A 15,227-nucleotide genomic window follows, 5' to 3' on the forward strand; every position below is an offset into this window, starting at 1 on the left:
TATGCCTTGCTAATGAGGGTTTTTCATAAGTAAAAATTGTTGGGGGGGGGGCACTCTTGCCGCTATTGTGGCTTAATAGTGGGACCTGGGAACTTGAGATGCAGCCCAACATGTAGCCCCTCGCCCGCCCTATCCGTTTCTGTGTCGTTCCCATCACTTTCTTGAATTTCCCAGATTTTCACAAATGAAAACCTTAGTGGAGCATAGGTCCCATACAAAAATGCTCGGGTCGCCCATTGACTTCAATAGGGTTCGTTACTCGAAACGAACCCTCGAGCATCGCGGGAAGTTCGACTCGAGTAACGAGCACCCGAGCATTTTGGTGCTCGCTCATCTCTAATCTCAAACAATTACTGATGACTTAATTTTTAAGTGCTTGGCCTATCAAAGGAATGTTCGAAAAGAAAAAAACCCTGCGGGGTCTGCATCTGATGAGCCAGTGTCATGGCTGGAAAAAGTGTGGTATTGCAAAATTCGCATCTGCACTTAGGGTTCTGCGTTCCTGCTCCGTTCAGGGAGCAGAAAAGGGGAATTCCCGCAGCCAAGCGGCTCCGTCTGAGGACGGAACCAAACAGACCCATTGACTATAATTTCCGCCCAGCTTCCTGGCTTTTGGATGGAAAAAAAAAGCGCTGAATGCAGCACTTTTTCTTCTGGTATTTTGAGTCGAAGCTGCACTGGAACCTCTGACCAGAGGTCGCAACACAGATGTGAAACTTACTGAAAGAAAAGCTGAATTCTATGATAATCTGGTACGGTTTAAAACCATTGTCCCCAATTTGTAAAGCACTGCGGAATATGTTGGTGCTATATAAATAAAGATGATTCTCATTAGATTAGAACTGGCTGTTCATGACAGACACTGTTGTAGAACTGAACGCCATTAACCAGTTTAAAGGGGTTGTCTCGCGGCAAACATCAAAATTTTACATTACCCCATTCCCCCTGTCACCCCCCCCCTGGCATAAAATAGCAATTTAAAGCGGTTTTTAAGCCGCTTGAAACTCACCGATCCGACGAAATATGAACTTTAAAAAATCTTCTGCCTAAGATGGCCGCCGGTCCTTTCCCAGGAATGCACTGCTGTTTTCTCCCTTGGTGCACCGCGAGTCTTCTCCCATGGTGCACCATGGGCTCTGTGCGTTCCATTGCCGATTCCAGCCTCCTGATTGGCTGGAATCGGCACACGTGACGGGGGCGGAGCTTCGAGATGACGCGTAGAAGGGGCGGAGCCAGAACGCCGCTCGTGCCGGACCGAAGAGAAGCCAGAAGACCCTTCTGCGCAAGCGCGTCTAAAAACGCCAGAAGACAGCAGAATTAGACGGATCCATGGCGACGGGGACGCTAGCAACGGAGCAGGTAAGTGAATAACTTCTGTATGGCTCATATTTAATGCACGATGTACATTACAAAGTGCATTAATATGGCCATACAGAAGTGTATAACCCCACTTGCTGCCGCGAGACAACCCCTTTAAGGCTTTATGGAAAGAATGGTCCAAACACAGTGTAGAAATAATGCAATACCTTACAGAGTCCCTATTTACACAAGCACAGCCTTTATGAGTATATCCACACCCATGATGCAAAATGTGCCTCCATTGCTTGTCACGCCTCATCTGCTAGTTTTGCCTACACTGGTAGCCTCAAAGGGTATGGCACTTTTTGCGGGGACTATGCCCACTAAACAGTTTTATGTAGGTAATTAAATCAAATCCATATTTATTGCGTTTAGTTCTTTATTCATTAAATAATTGCAGTCATAAACATAAAAATAATCATTTATATCTATGTATATCACACTAATTCCCTCCCATCAATTACTGTATATTTGAAGATGAGCGAGTTATATAAGTGTGATTGGAAGTCTAACTATTAAAGAACTGTAAAGTGTTATGAATAAACCCCATCTCTCTGTCCCTCTATACTCTGGCTACAGCACAGATATTGTAAGGCTTAGGACTTAGTGTAAATGCATAACAAGGATCTTCCATCGGACGAGGTTGGTCACTTGGTATCTCAAATGTAAATTGTTGGAGAAGAGTTGTAAAAAACAGGAAAAGCTCCATTCTTGCAAGTTGTTCTCCCAAACAAACCCTCCGACCTACAAGATGATGGAAAAAAAACAAAAAAACTTTGTATGTACTTGTAAAGGGAATCTGCCACCAGGTTTATGCTTTGCAGTCTAAGGGCGCCCACCCACTGGCGTTTTTTTTCCCTGCGAAATTCGCAGCATTTTTTTCTCTGCAGGGGTCTATGGGACTTGTAATGTTAAAATCGCGATCGCGCAAAATTGCGATTTCGCGGTAAATTGCGATTTTGCGCGATCGCGATTTTAACATTACAAGTCCCATAGACCCCTGCAGAGAAAAAAATGCTGCGAATTTCGCAGGGAAAAAAAACGCCAGTGGGTGGGCACCCTAAGGGTGCCTACCCACTTGCGATTTTTTTTCCTCTGATGTTTTGCGTTTTTTTCTCAAGAGCAATTAGTATAGAATGTGTTCTTGTCCATCTGGGGGGTTTTTTCCGTTTCGTGGGTTTTTTTCACATAGGAACTGTCAGTTGCATATGTCTCCTTATTTTTCTCTTAATGCACCCATGATTGTCAATGGAGGGCTGCAAAAAACGCACGGAAACGCCGCGTTTTTCACGCGCGAAATCGGCAACGCAAGTGGGTAGGCGCCCTAAGGGCACCTACCCACTGGCGATTTTTTTTTTCCTGCGATGTTTTGCGTTTTTTCTCAAGAGCAATTAGTATAGAATGTGTTCTTGTCCATCTGGGGTTTTTTTTCCGTTTCGTGGGGTTTTTTCACACAGGAACTGTCAGTTGCATATGTGTCCTTATTTTTCTCTTAATGCACCCATGATTGTCAATGGAGGGCTGCAAAAAACGTGCAAAAAACACGCGAAAATGCTGCGTTTTTCACGAGCGAAAATCGGCAACGCAAGTGGGTAGGCGCCCTAAGGCTGCATTCCCACGAACGTATATCGGCTCGGTTTTCACGCCGAGCCGATATACGTTGTCCTCGTGTGCAGGGGGGGGGAAGATGGAAGAGCCAGGAGCAGGAACTGAGCTCCAGCCCCCTCTCTGCCTCCTCTCCGCCCCTCTGCACTATTTGCAATGGGGAGAGGCGGGCCGGGGGCGGGGCTAATTCTTGGAACTCAGCATAAAATCTGTTGTCCCTGATGAGAGGGACGGAATGCTGTGTTCTCCGCAGGCAGCGCTGATAGCATTATATGCGGCCAGCAGGCCACATGAGAACAAAATTGATGTATCTAGAGAACAGACCACCCGCTGTTCTCTAAATACATGCAAATGAAGCTAGTTAGCTACTAATGGGCTGATTGGCTTATTAGCTAATGCAAAATGATCGCTCAAAATTGTCCATTTCTGACGAATTTTGAGCAATCATCTTTGAATGTGAATGGACCTTAGGGCTTATTCACATAGGCCCACAATGCCGTTGAGGGGGAGAAGCTCTGCTAAACTGTCTTCCCCCACCCCCATACCAGCATTGCGGGGGAAAACTGTCTCTCCCCGCTCAACGGCATTTAGCTCTGGTAAAGTGTCTCCCCCCCTCGCCGTCTCTCAGCAAGGGGAGGAGATGGGGCAGGAGCTAGTATGCTAAGTTCCCACCCCTTGTTGCAGCCAGCAATTAGAGGGGAGGAGCTTAGCAACTAGCTCCGTCCCCGTCCCTCCCATTGCAAATAGCCGGCAAGGGTGGAGAGGAGGAGGGAAGGGAGTTGGAGTTGGGCAGTCATGCTTCTCCCTTCTCCGGCAGCTGTCATAGGCTTCCATAGGAGTCTATGCAGCTGCCGCCAGCGTAAAAGCGCCCGGCCGAAATGCAATCTTGGACGGCTGGGCACTTTTACGCCGCGGAAATACGCCCATCTGAACTGATGCATTGTAACCCAATGCATCAGAGGGGCAGGTTATATCGGCCGGGCATGAAAACACGGCCGATATGCGCTCGTGTAAATTCAGCCTTAAGCTCGCTAAACATTAAAGATCTGTTTGGGGCTGAGGATAGAGAGACGTTTCCTTTCATGATTCCCTTTTTATATAATGCTTCCTCTAACAAAATACTCAGATATGTTTAAAAAGTTGTCCCTGCTCTTCCTAGTGCCTGCTAGCAGACTCCCTTTAACCCCTTAAAGGGGTTGTCCCGCGGCAGCAAGTGGGTCTATACACTTCTGTATGGCCATATTAATGCACTTTGTAATGTACATTGTGCATTAATTATGAGCCATACAGAAGTTATCAAAAGTTTTATACTTACCTGCTCCGTTGCTGGCGTCCTCGTCTCCATGGTGCCGACTAATTTTCGGCCTCCGATGGCCAAATTAGCCGCGCTTGCGCAGTCCGGGTCTTCTGCTGTCTTCAATGGGGCCGCTCGTGCAGAATGCCGGCTCCGTGTAGCTCCGCCCCGTCACGTGCCGATTCCAGACAATCAGGAGGCTGGAATCGGCAATGGACCGCACAGAAGAGCTGCGGTCCACGGAGGGAGCAGACCCCGGCGGCCATCTTCAGCAGGTGAGTATGAAGACGCCGGACCGCCGGGATTCAGGTAAGCACTCTCCGGTTTGTTTTTTTAACCCCTGCATCGGGGTTGTCTCGCGCCGAACAGGGGGGGGGGGTAAAAAAAAAAAAAAAAAACGTTTCGGCGCGGGACAACCCCTTTAAGGACCAGGCTGCTTTTAGGGATTTTACCCATGTGGTGCTTTTACTGCCTATTTTTTTTTTCTTCTTCAGCTACCTATTTTTAAATTTTTTTTTTCACTGCCATTTTTTTTCCGTCTTTTAGTTTTAATGGAGGTAAACAGCTAAAAAAAATGATTTTTTAAAAAAAAATTATTGTTGTATTTTTAAAATTAGTATATTTACTAATTTTATTTACTAATATATTTTATTTGTAAGTCTCGGATTACAGGGCGCACAGGGCAACTGTTTTGGTTGGCGTCGGCAGTGGGTCATTTTCTTTTTTATGTATCGTATATACTCGAGTATAAGCAGAAATGTGCAGAAAAGGCCCCGCTCGGCTTATACTCTAGTGGGGTAAAAAAAAAATGCAATACTCACCTCTCAGCCGGCGTCTGTGTCCCTGAATGGCTATGATTGGTTTGTCGAGCGCCGGCTGTGATTGGCCGATGCTCGATCCAGTTACAACACTTCCTCACACACACAGCGCTGACAGCGGGGGATTTCAAAACCAAGCCAGGGAGATGACAGTGGCGAGAAGACTGAAGCAGCTTGCCGCACCGCCAGGGAGAGCATCGCGCCGGGAACACAGACTCCGAGGTGAGTATCGCGTTTTGGTTTTTTTTACCTAGTATATACTCAAGTGTAGCTATGCTTATACTCGAGTCAATAAATTTTACTAGTTTTTTTGTGGTAAAACGTATTGACTCTGCTTATACTCAGGTTGGCTAATACTCGAGTATACATGGTATATACTTTTATTTTATTTTTTTCTTGTAACAATTTTTTTTTTTACCATCTATGACGTTATATAAGACCCCAGGGGGTCATTCACATTCGTTGTCTTTTTTTTTTCTTCTCTTTTTCATATCACACTCTTCCACTGTAGCTGGGGCATCCATAGGGGCTGCATTAATAGCAGCCCCAGTTACAGGGGAAAACATCCCCCTGTAGTGTCAATAGTCACTAACAGATCTGATCTGGGTCTGCTAGGACCCTGCAGCTCTGCTGTAACAGTGGGCACCCAGTCGTTACGTGATCGCCAGGTCGATTACTTTCACTTTTTGGTATATGGTGCTCATTGAGTGCTATGTACCCGGGAAGGGTAAAGGCAGAACCGGTTAAGAGTTAAAAAACGCTTCTCCCTTCTTCTCTGGGTCCTCTGTTGTATTTGACATCCGAGGACCTGACCTGCTTCTCCTTGATTGCAGGAGTTTACTTCTGCACTGTATTTTTGCTATCGGCAAGAATAAAAGCCCAGGACCGAGCGCCATATATTTACCACGCTTGGTCCTGAAGGAGTTAAAATACATTTTCAGACCTTTGTAGTACAATAAAAGCAACATAACAAGACTCTCCCTTTTTGAGCAGAAGGGCAATTTAATTTAATTCTAGGATATATAAGTTGCTACAGGGCAGGAAGGATTCTGATAACTTTTCCGGCAAATAAAAAATGGAGGGCAATACAGGACCTGACTTTGGATGTGAAAGTAGTTTATGAGAGCGGTTGATAAGGTGCCTGGTGATGGTTTATAAGTAGAGATGAGCGAACGTACTCGGTAAGGCCGATTTCGCAATCGAGCACCGCGATTTTCGAGTACTTCACTACTCGGGTGAAAAGATTCGGGGGTCGCCGGGGGCGGGGCGTGGCGTGGTGGAGCGGGGGGTAGCAGCGCGGAACAGGGGGGAGCCCTCTCTCTCTTCCTCTCCCCCCCCACTCCCCTCTGCAACCCCTCGCTCACCTACGGCTCCCCCCGAATCTTTTCACCCGAGTAGTGAAGTACTCGAAAATCGCGGTGCTCGATTGCGAAATCGGCCTTACCGAGTACGTTCGCTCATCTCTATTTATAAGGCATTTGTATCAGAAACTTGTCAGACTTCTAGGGAACTCTGCTTTTATGTACCTCTATTCACAACTATGAAAGAAAAAATGTGTTAGTTCTTAATGCATCTTAATTTAATTGTTTGGAATTGCGTTTTGCTGAATTAGATGTCTCAAGTGGTAGGAGAATCAGTAGATCCTAGGATGTTTTTGTTTCATTATGTAAAAATCACCGTGTTTTACAGGCGTGTGGAATGGCGTATTGTCGCGTGTATCTCACGCACGCTGTCATGCACTTGCTTCCTGGTTTCTTTTTTTTTTTTTTTTTAAACTTTCCTTCTATTGTCTTTTAGCAACGTTGTGTAAAAACTCAGCATATACGCAATGTAATTGCATATGTAAAGCATTTTTGTAGGCACCCATGGAGCAAAATAGAGCTTCATCGCACGGAATATGTGGTAGAATAGAACATGTTACTTTTTTTTTTTTAAGCGTGTATTATTGGCAAGTGTGAATGCATCAATGAAAATCAATGTACTTTCGTTGACTCCATTCACCACCTATTATAATAGCCATATATATCCCTAATAGCCCGTTCGGGGAGCAGGAAACAGGAATCCCCCCGGCCGAACGGTTCTGTCTCTGGACGGAACCGTATAGCACCGGAAGGACCCAACTGACTAAAATGGGGTATGCCCCCTTTCCGCCTAGCTGCTCAGTTTTGGGATGAAAGAAAAAAAGCTGCCTGTAATGCTTTTTCTTTGGGAATTTCCAAAGTCCGACGGAGGTTCCAATGCAGATGTGAAACCACCCTAAAGCAACCGTAGGTGCACAGAGAACTGATTAGAAGAGTTCACTTCATGGAGCTGGCTTTTGAGTGGGCAACATTAACTCCTTGAGGACGCGGCCCTTTTTTTTATGTTTTCGTTTTTTCCTTCCCCCTCTTTAAAAATCATAACTTTTATTTATCCATCAACGTCGCTGTATGAGGGCTTGTTTTTTGTGGGACGAGTTGTATTTTTCAATGGCACTATTTAATGTACCATATAATGTACTGAAAAACTTTTTTAAAAAGCGAAGTTGGAAAAAAAAACGAAATTCCACCGTCTTTGGAGGTAGGGAGGGTCTTGTTACTATGGTGGACACACTGCAGCAAAAAAAATGTTAACTCTATTCTGTGGGTCAGTATAATTCCTATGATATCAAAGTTATATAGCTTTTTTTTCCCAAAGATATTTATTTTTTTAATTATTTTCTGCTGCCATCTTCTGACAGCCATAATCTTTTTATTTCTCCGTCGACATAGTTGTATGAGGGCTCATTTTTTTGCGGGACATCCTTTGGTTTCTATTGGCTCTGTTTTTTCAGTGTATATGACTTTTGGATTGCTTTTGATTACATTTTTTCTTTGGGGTGACTAAAAAAAAACACAATTCTGACGTTTATTTTTATTTTTATCATTCACCGTGTTGAGTAAAGAATGCGTTACTTTGCTAGATAGGACTTTTATGGATGCAGCGATACCAAATATGTATTTATTTTTTTATTTAGATTTTTTATTAGAAATATGGCAAAATGTTTTTTAAAAAACTTATGCCTTTTTTTATAATTAATAAAACTGATTATTACATTTTTTTTTTAGTCGCCAGAGGGGACAAGAACTTTTGATGATTTGATCGCTCTTGCAGTATGATGTAATACCATAGTACTACATTGTATCGCGACAGGAAATCTGTTAAGCCATGCCACAGGCATGGCTTCATGGGCAATCTGCAATGTCAGCCTTGTGGGCTTTCAGAAAGCCCCGGCTGTCATGGCAACAGCCATGTCACCCAGCAATCTCATTGCCAGGGGCCATTCTAGACCCCCAAAACATCAATTGGAGCATTGAAATGCCACTGTCAGAATTGATGGTGACATTTTAAAGGGTTAACAGCTCCAATCAGCAGCGCTGCTAATTGGAGATGTTGAATATGGGTGCTGACTGTAAGAAACAGCTGGTACCCTCATTGTATGGATCGGTATCAACCCCCAATCCCCCTACATACAAACGCCGAACCTCCAAGACGTAAATGTACGATTTGTAGCGTTAAGGGATTAAAAGGAATCTTTTCATAAGCCTAAATAACTTATGATAGATTTTTAGATTTACCTGCAGAAAATGGGATAAATGCTTCTCGTTTCACAAACTTGCCATTTTCATCCAAGAAGTGTTTAGGGTAGAATTGTAATGGTTTCTCCCATACATGCTTATCTTTGAGTACAGAAGACAGGTTTGTGATGATACTGGTGCCCTGTGAAAGACAAGAGTTCAAACTATATAGGAGTGACTATAATAAAATAAATGTGCTGGATGCACAAAATAGTCATATTTTGTATCCCCCTACTGGTTTCTGCTTACCTCCCCTTAAAGGGGTATTCCCCATGATATTATGGGCAGTGGAGGTTAAATCTCCGAGACTCCATTCAATCCTGAAAACAAAAAGGATCAGGGTCCCTATCTCTCCAGCACAATAATGCTCTCCTCTCTGCCATGTGTACCGAATCCCAATGCAACTCCACTTCCTGGGAGCTCTGTTGTGCATGGTAAACAGCAGGAGCCTCAGAGCCGAACTAGCGGTGTAGGACCTTCACTCTGACGTTCAGTGGGTCCAAGAAACGATGGCGTATCCTTGCACTCTGCCTCCACTTCCTATGGTGGAAAAACCCCTTTAGGCTAGGCTTACATGGCGACAAGTGTCATGTGTCTTATGATTGTCAATAGCGTCCTGTAGCGACCTCATGTGACTGTAGCATAACAATCACAGACAATCTAATTCTGTTGGATTTTGGCTGTAAGTCATATGAAAGGCAACGTTTTCCATCAGACATCAATTGTACTGCAGACAGATCGTAGTTCTGAAACTGTTGTGCAATTTGCTGTTGCGTGATACATGCCGCTGTGTAACCTTAGGCCCAATGTCCACGGGTGAATTTTAATTATAAAATCCGCATGATGGATCCGCACCTCTAGCCGCCCATATGAATGCATTAGTATCCGCAAGGCAATTTAAAGCATGCGGATGTGATTTTATTTCTTTCTCTCCCCCCCCCCCCCCCCCCCCCCCCAGCGTGCGGGTCGCACATGCAGGAAGAAATCGCAGCATGCTCCATTTTTCTGCGGATCCCACGGGACGGCTCCCATTGAAGTCAATGGGAGCCATCCGATCCGCGGCACAGCCACAGCTGTTATTGTGGACGTGCCGCGGGAAAACAGGAGATAAAAAAAAATTGCACTGCGCATGCGTCCAGCACGTTGCCGAAGAAAGAAGATCCGTCTGGCACAGAGGAGACGCGCGTTGGATCTGGACAGGTAAAAAAAATTATTTTCCTGTCCATGTCTGTAGGCACGGCTGGATTCCGCTGCAGGATTCAGCTGATGGAATCCGTGCGTGCAAGTGGACATTGGACTTTAGCCTTAACCCATTCCAATCCAGTGTTGGACCTCATCCGATATTGAGATTTCCCTGCTTAGCTCCCATGTCGGGCGAGGTCCGACACATGCTTCTAACACAATACAGAAGAGACGTCTGTCACTGGAGTTCTCTTCTGTATATGTATTACAGTATGCAGAAGAGAACTCTGAAGTTGGAGCATTCCTCTGTATAGTGTAATATACATATGTAATATACTTGTAGTGTAATACACATATTCACATTTAATTTTAAAAAATTGCTACTAAAAACATGATTTGACTTCCTTTTTATGTGTTTCTGTAATCCCAAGGAATCCACAAAGCGCTTTCCCACCCAAAATAAATAAGTGCTTGGGACTGTGTGGGTGGCAGAGACATTGGATTAGAAAGAGTTAAAGTAAGGCCCCCTGTCCACGGCCAAGGCGGAATATCGCTAGCAGGGGAGGAGGGGAAAGCGCTGTCAGGTCTCCAAGGTGAGCCTATCTGATAGGCCGCGATTTAAATCCCGCGAGCGGAGAATCGCTATGATTCTCGGCTCATGAACGCCGGCGCTGCACTTTCCATAGCAATGCTATGGAAAGCTTCACACCGCGTGATCCGCTAGCGATTTATCATCGGCGGATCATCGCCCGTTGACAGGCAGCCTAAAGCTTTACTTTTGGAGCCACATCGCTACAGTGTTTTGCAGAAATATTCAACCCCTTAAAAAGTCAATAAATTCATCTATAGATAAAATCAAAATTATTCAACTCCCATTGCAAGTTAGGCCTCCTGTCTCCCGCAGCATTTTACCAGTACTTGTAAATAGCTGCTCTGCTAGCAGAGAGTCACAGAGATCATGTATGGCTGCGAATACACTGCGCTTATTACACGGAATTGTCTCGTGTGGCTCTTTTAAAATTCCCTGCTTTGTTTCATAGCGGGGTTTTGTATGAAAACGCTGCCCATACTCAATGTATTGTGTATGGACAGTGTTGCATACACTGCCTGTACAAATGGATAGGGCTTACGCTGCGTGGTACACTGAGAAATAGAGCATGCTGCGATCTATTTCTTGTGCGTATCTAAACATAGTGTCTGCACACACATGTACATGGATCAATGAAAAGTCCATTGATTTCTATTGTCTGCATTCACTGCGTATCACGCAGTCGTGCAACACACACGTAATACATGGTGAAATGCTGGTCGTGGGCATGAGCCCTTAGGTTTATTTGTCAAAGTTACATACTTTCAGCTAGCGCATTGCCATATTCTAAGTAAACATGCACCAAAGTATTTTTTTAATCAGAGATACAAGTATTTAATTAAAAAGGACAGGTCGTCTTTACCAATATAAAATCATATATCTCCCCATTTGCTTTACCTTTGGTATAAAAAATCCTTGAACTTCTATGTCTCTGTAGGTCATATGAGGGAAAGCCAAGGGAATAATATCTCCACTCCGTTGTACTTCATGAATCACAGCATTGGTATATGGCATTTTCAGCACGTCCCCCATTGTTGGTTTTCTCTCTCTTCCAATGACTTGATCAATTTCCTCTTGAACTTTGGCTGAAAATTGTGATATCCATAACATGCAAACTTATTGTATACATTTAATAGGTGCAAGGATTTCTGGAGCATTATAATATTACATGTTATAGTCACTAATAACTGCAGAAAGGTCACTGATCCAAGGATTATTCCGATTGCCAGATTGGAATTGAGAAGGAATTTTTTCCCCCTTAAGTGGGGAATATTGGCTTCTACTTCATTGTTTTTTTTTTTGCCTTCCTCTAGATTAACATTGTAGGGTCGGGGGAGGCTGAACTAGATGGACATATGTCTTCTTTTAGCCCAACATACTATGTTATTATAAGAGACTTTGGAAATACATGTTGGTGCACAGGTTTACTGAAGCAAAAGAACGCAGTTTGCGGATTTGTATAACCTTTTAATTTTCTCAATCAACACCAAAAGGCGCCTGGATCTACCTTTATCCACTGAGAAGCAGGAGAAAGGGATATTTTTCTACTTCCAAATGTCCCCTATAGTTTCAAGCAATAGGACAACAGCCCATATTTTGGTAGTCTTTGTCCCGAGTGGCTATTAGATATACTGCTTCATTGTTCATGTTAGGGCACCAGCTGCCTCTGTCAGAGAACTCATTACAGGGTTGTTAACCTAAAGGGGTTTACTAGGGAAATACTGTTGATGACCTATCCTCAGGATAGGTCATCAATAGTTGATCGGCTGGGGTCCGTCACTTGGGACCCCAACCAATCAGCTGTGCGGGTGCATGCTGTCAGTGCTGCAATAACATAAAGATCGGAACGGAAGCCTCCACGCTGACCTGCATACAGTGACCGGTGCTTGTAACTGCAGGCACGGCTCTCATTGAAAACAACTACATGGGAGGTCGGCGCGGGGACTTCTGCTCCAAATACACAGAGGTCAGAGCATAAGCTTCTGCGCCGACCTCCTTATAGTAGCTGGCACTTGTAGTTGCAGACACAGCTCCCATTGATTTCAATGAGAGCAGTGCCTGCAGTTACAAACCCTGGCCACTACACGGACAGGTGATCAGGTGATCAGTCAGGGTCCCGAGCAACGGACCCCAGCCAATCAACTATTTATGATCTACTTCCCTGGAAAACCCCTTTAATAACTCCAGATTTTAGTTTATTTGACTCCTGTTATACATTATAAGGAGGTTATAGAAACAAACTCTCCTAGTACTATTTGTAGGTGATCAAAGCATTTGAAAAGGTACAATATTGACCTGTATTTCACATTTGTTCCACTGTAGAGTAAAGGATGTATTACAATTTCCCGACTGTAGTTAGTATACTTGGTACAGTTGGATAGTTCAACTCTACCTATAGTACAATACTAGTACCAGTGTTTCTGGTGGCGCAATTACTAATAGTACTTCACACACAGCTCTGCTACATGCATGTCACATACACAGCTCTGCTACACGCATGTCACATACACACAGCTCTTCTACATGCACACACACACGACTCATCACATGATGATGACATCATCACAGGTCCCATAAGCAGGGGCGTAGCTAAGGGCTCATTGGCCTGGGTGCAAAAGTTTATCTTGGGGCCCCCTACCTTCTCTTAACCCCTTAACACAGAGGCATAACCTGAAGCTCCTGGGCCCCAATGCTTTATTCATAGTACTAGGCTCCCTGTATAGAGAAGAGAGTCCTTATAGGCCCCCTAAGGCTCCTAAGCCCGGGTGCAACCGCATCCCTTATAGTTATGTTAGGGCCTGTAAGCACATGGCTGCTGTCAGGCTCTGCATGTTTTAGGACCTGTGATGACATCACAGTCATGTGATAAGGGGCGGAGATCATTACATGTAACTCACACAGTTCCTCATAGACAGGTGGTCTTTATTATTTTGATAGGAAATATGATGAAAAAAATCAACTGAATTAACTTGTCTCTAGCAGATAACAAGGGGGAAAAGATATGGGCATCCATATAGGACAGTTATTAGAAATGGTTAAAATGTATACTTACCAAAAGGATAGAGGGAGAGACTCCAATTAAGTATTAGAATGCTTCAGTGTAACCAAAAGCAGTATAAAGAGGACCTTTCAACTCTCTGAACATGTCCTCAGGATAGGTCATCAATGTTTAATTGGTGGTGGTCTACTGTCAATCAGATGATTGAAGAAAACTGCGGCACTCATGTGAGCGCTGCAGCCTCTTCTCAGGCCAGTGATGTCACGTTCACCTGTTCAAAGGAATGGGATTGAGCTACTATACCAAGCACCACAGCTAAGAAACCTACAGCTTTGTGCCTGGTATGCAGTGAAGAAGTAGCAATGCTCGGCCAAGCGCCGCTAGCTCTTCAAGCAGCTGAATGCGGGTGTCTCAAGCAGCAGACCTCTACTGACCAATATTGATGACCAATCCTTAGGATAGGTCATCAATATTCGCGGTCCCAGAAAATCCTTTTAATTAGCCAAGAACACTTTGTGAAGAGGTCTTAATAAGTCTCGTTTCACACAAGCACATTAAGGCCATATTTATGCATTCATAATAGGGTCAAGTGTCCTAGCTCAGCACAACCATGGGCCTAGTGGCCCAAACTCAGAACATTATAGATCCCTATGACTTTCTGAGTTTGGGTCAGTAGACTAGACAGGACACATCCATGTTATGGACACATAAATGTGGTCGTAATAAGGCTGTGCCAAAAAGCCTTACGATGACATAAGAATAGAGGACATAGTCAGAATATACCCAGGGTAGTCAATTCACATGCAGCTCAAATATCTTTTTTTATGTTGCTCTTGAATACACAATCCCATGACCATCATGTGTCCTGGATTCTAAATCTATGCAGTATAATATACATAATCTGAGGACCTAAACAATCTCACATATCACAAATGGCCAGACTGGCCTTTGATGTCACTGTCCTGTAACGATTATTATAGGAGTTACAATGAGAATATAAATGCTGTTACTTACACTGGATATCTGGGTAGAGGATCATATACAACAAGGCCCACCTCAGGGTGGTAGTTGTAGTTTCTGTGCCAGCTCCAAATAAGTCATTTGTTATCAACAGTAGGTTTGCCTCATTAAAAGTACTGCTGCTGTCTTCCTTAACCTAGAAGAGGGAAATGGTATAATAGTACGCTGGGATTACATATTAAACTAATTTATCACCTATCCACAGAATAGATAAGTATCTGATGGGTGGGGCTTTGATCTCTGGAACCCCCAATGATCACAAGAACAGGACTGCATGTCCCTAAATGAAGTGAGCAGCTCTCCTGCTCAGCTATCTCCGACTGCTCCATAGAGATTAATGGAGCGGTAGTGCGCACATATATCTACTGCTCCATTCAGGGACACTAGGGACCCCTATTCTCGTAATTTGTGTGGGTCTCAGAGGTTGGACCCTTATCAGTCAGATGCTTATCTGCTGATAGATGAAAAGGGCCAGTCTAGACTGTCATTAGGCTTAGTTAACCATTTCTTTTTTTCTGAATATAGGAATATATTATAGCAGCTACATCAATGAAAGGCTCTTTTTCCTTCTTTTGGAGCGCTGGATCTTTTTTTGTTTTTTCCTATATTCATTTATACTCAGTCGCATCCCCACCCAGGAATGTGACAGATCCCTGCCTGCTCTTTTTTGCATCTCTTCCTTATTTCCGGACTGGAGAGAGGAGACTGCATTATATATACAACGCCTACCAGGACGTGGAGGTGCTAGGTGGGGGGCTCTCCATTG

The 15,227-nt window shown here is 44.1% G+C and overlaps 1 protein-coding gene across 1 annotated transcript in view; it reads right to left on the reverse strand.

The window, feature by feature from the left end:
- Positions 1-1,825: 1,825 nt before the first annotated feature.
- LOC136620190 (cytochrome P450 2D15-like) overlaps positions 1,826-15,227 on the reverse strand; it is a 31,356-nt gene continuing 17,954 nt past the window's right edge. The window contains exons 6-9 of the mRNA XM_066594897.1: positions 14,456-14,597; positions 11,341-11,528; positions 8,673-8,814; positions 1,826-2,103 (exon numbers count right to left, since the gene is read on the reverse strand). Coding sequence (XP_066450994.1) covers positions 1,922-2,103; positions 8,673-8,814; positions 11,341-11,528; positions 14,456-14,597 — 654 coding nt within the window. The 3' untranslated portion in view covers positions 1,826-1,921. The remainder of the gene's footprint in view (positions 2,104-8,672; positions 8,815-11,340; positions 11,529-14,455; positions 14,598-15,227) is intronic.

Source organism: Eleutherodactylus coqui, chromosome 3, assembly GCF_035609145.1.
Source record: "Eleutherodactylus coqui strain aEleCoq1 chromosome 3, aEleCoq1.hap1, whole genome shotgun sequence".
NCBI classification, from domain to species: Eukaryota; Metazoa; Chordata; class Amphibia; order Anura; family Eleutherodactylidae; genus Eleutherodactylus; species Eleutherodactylus coqui.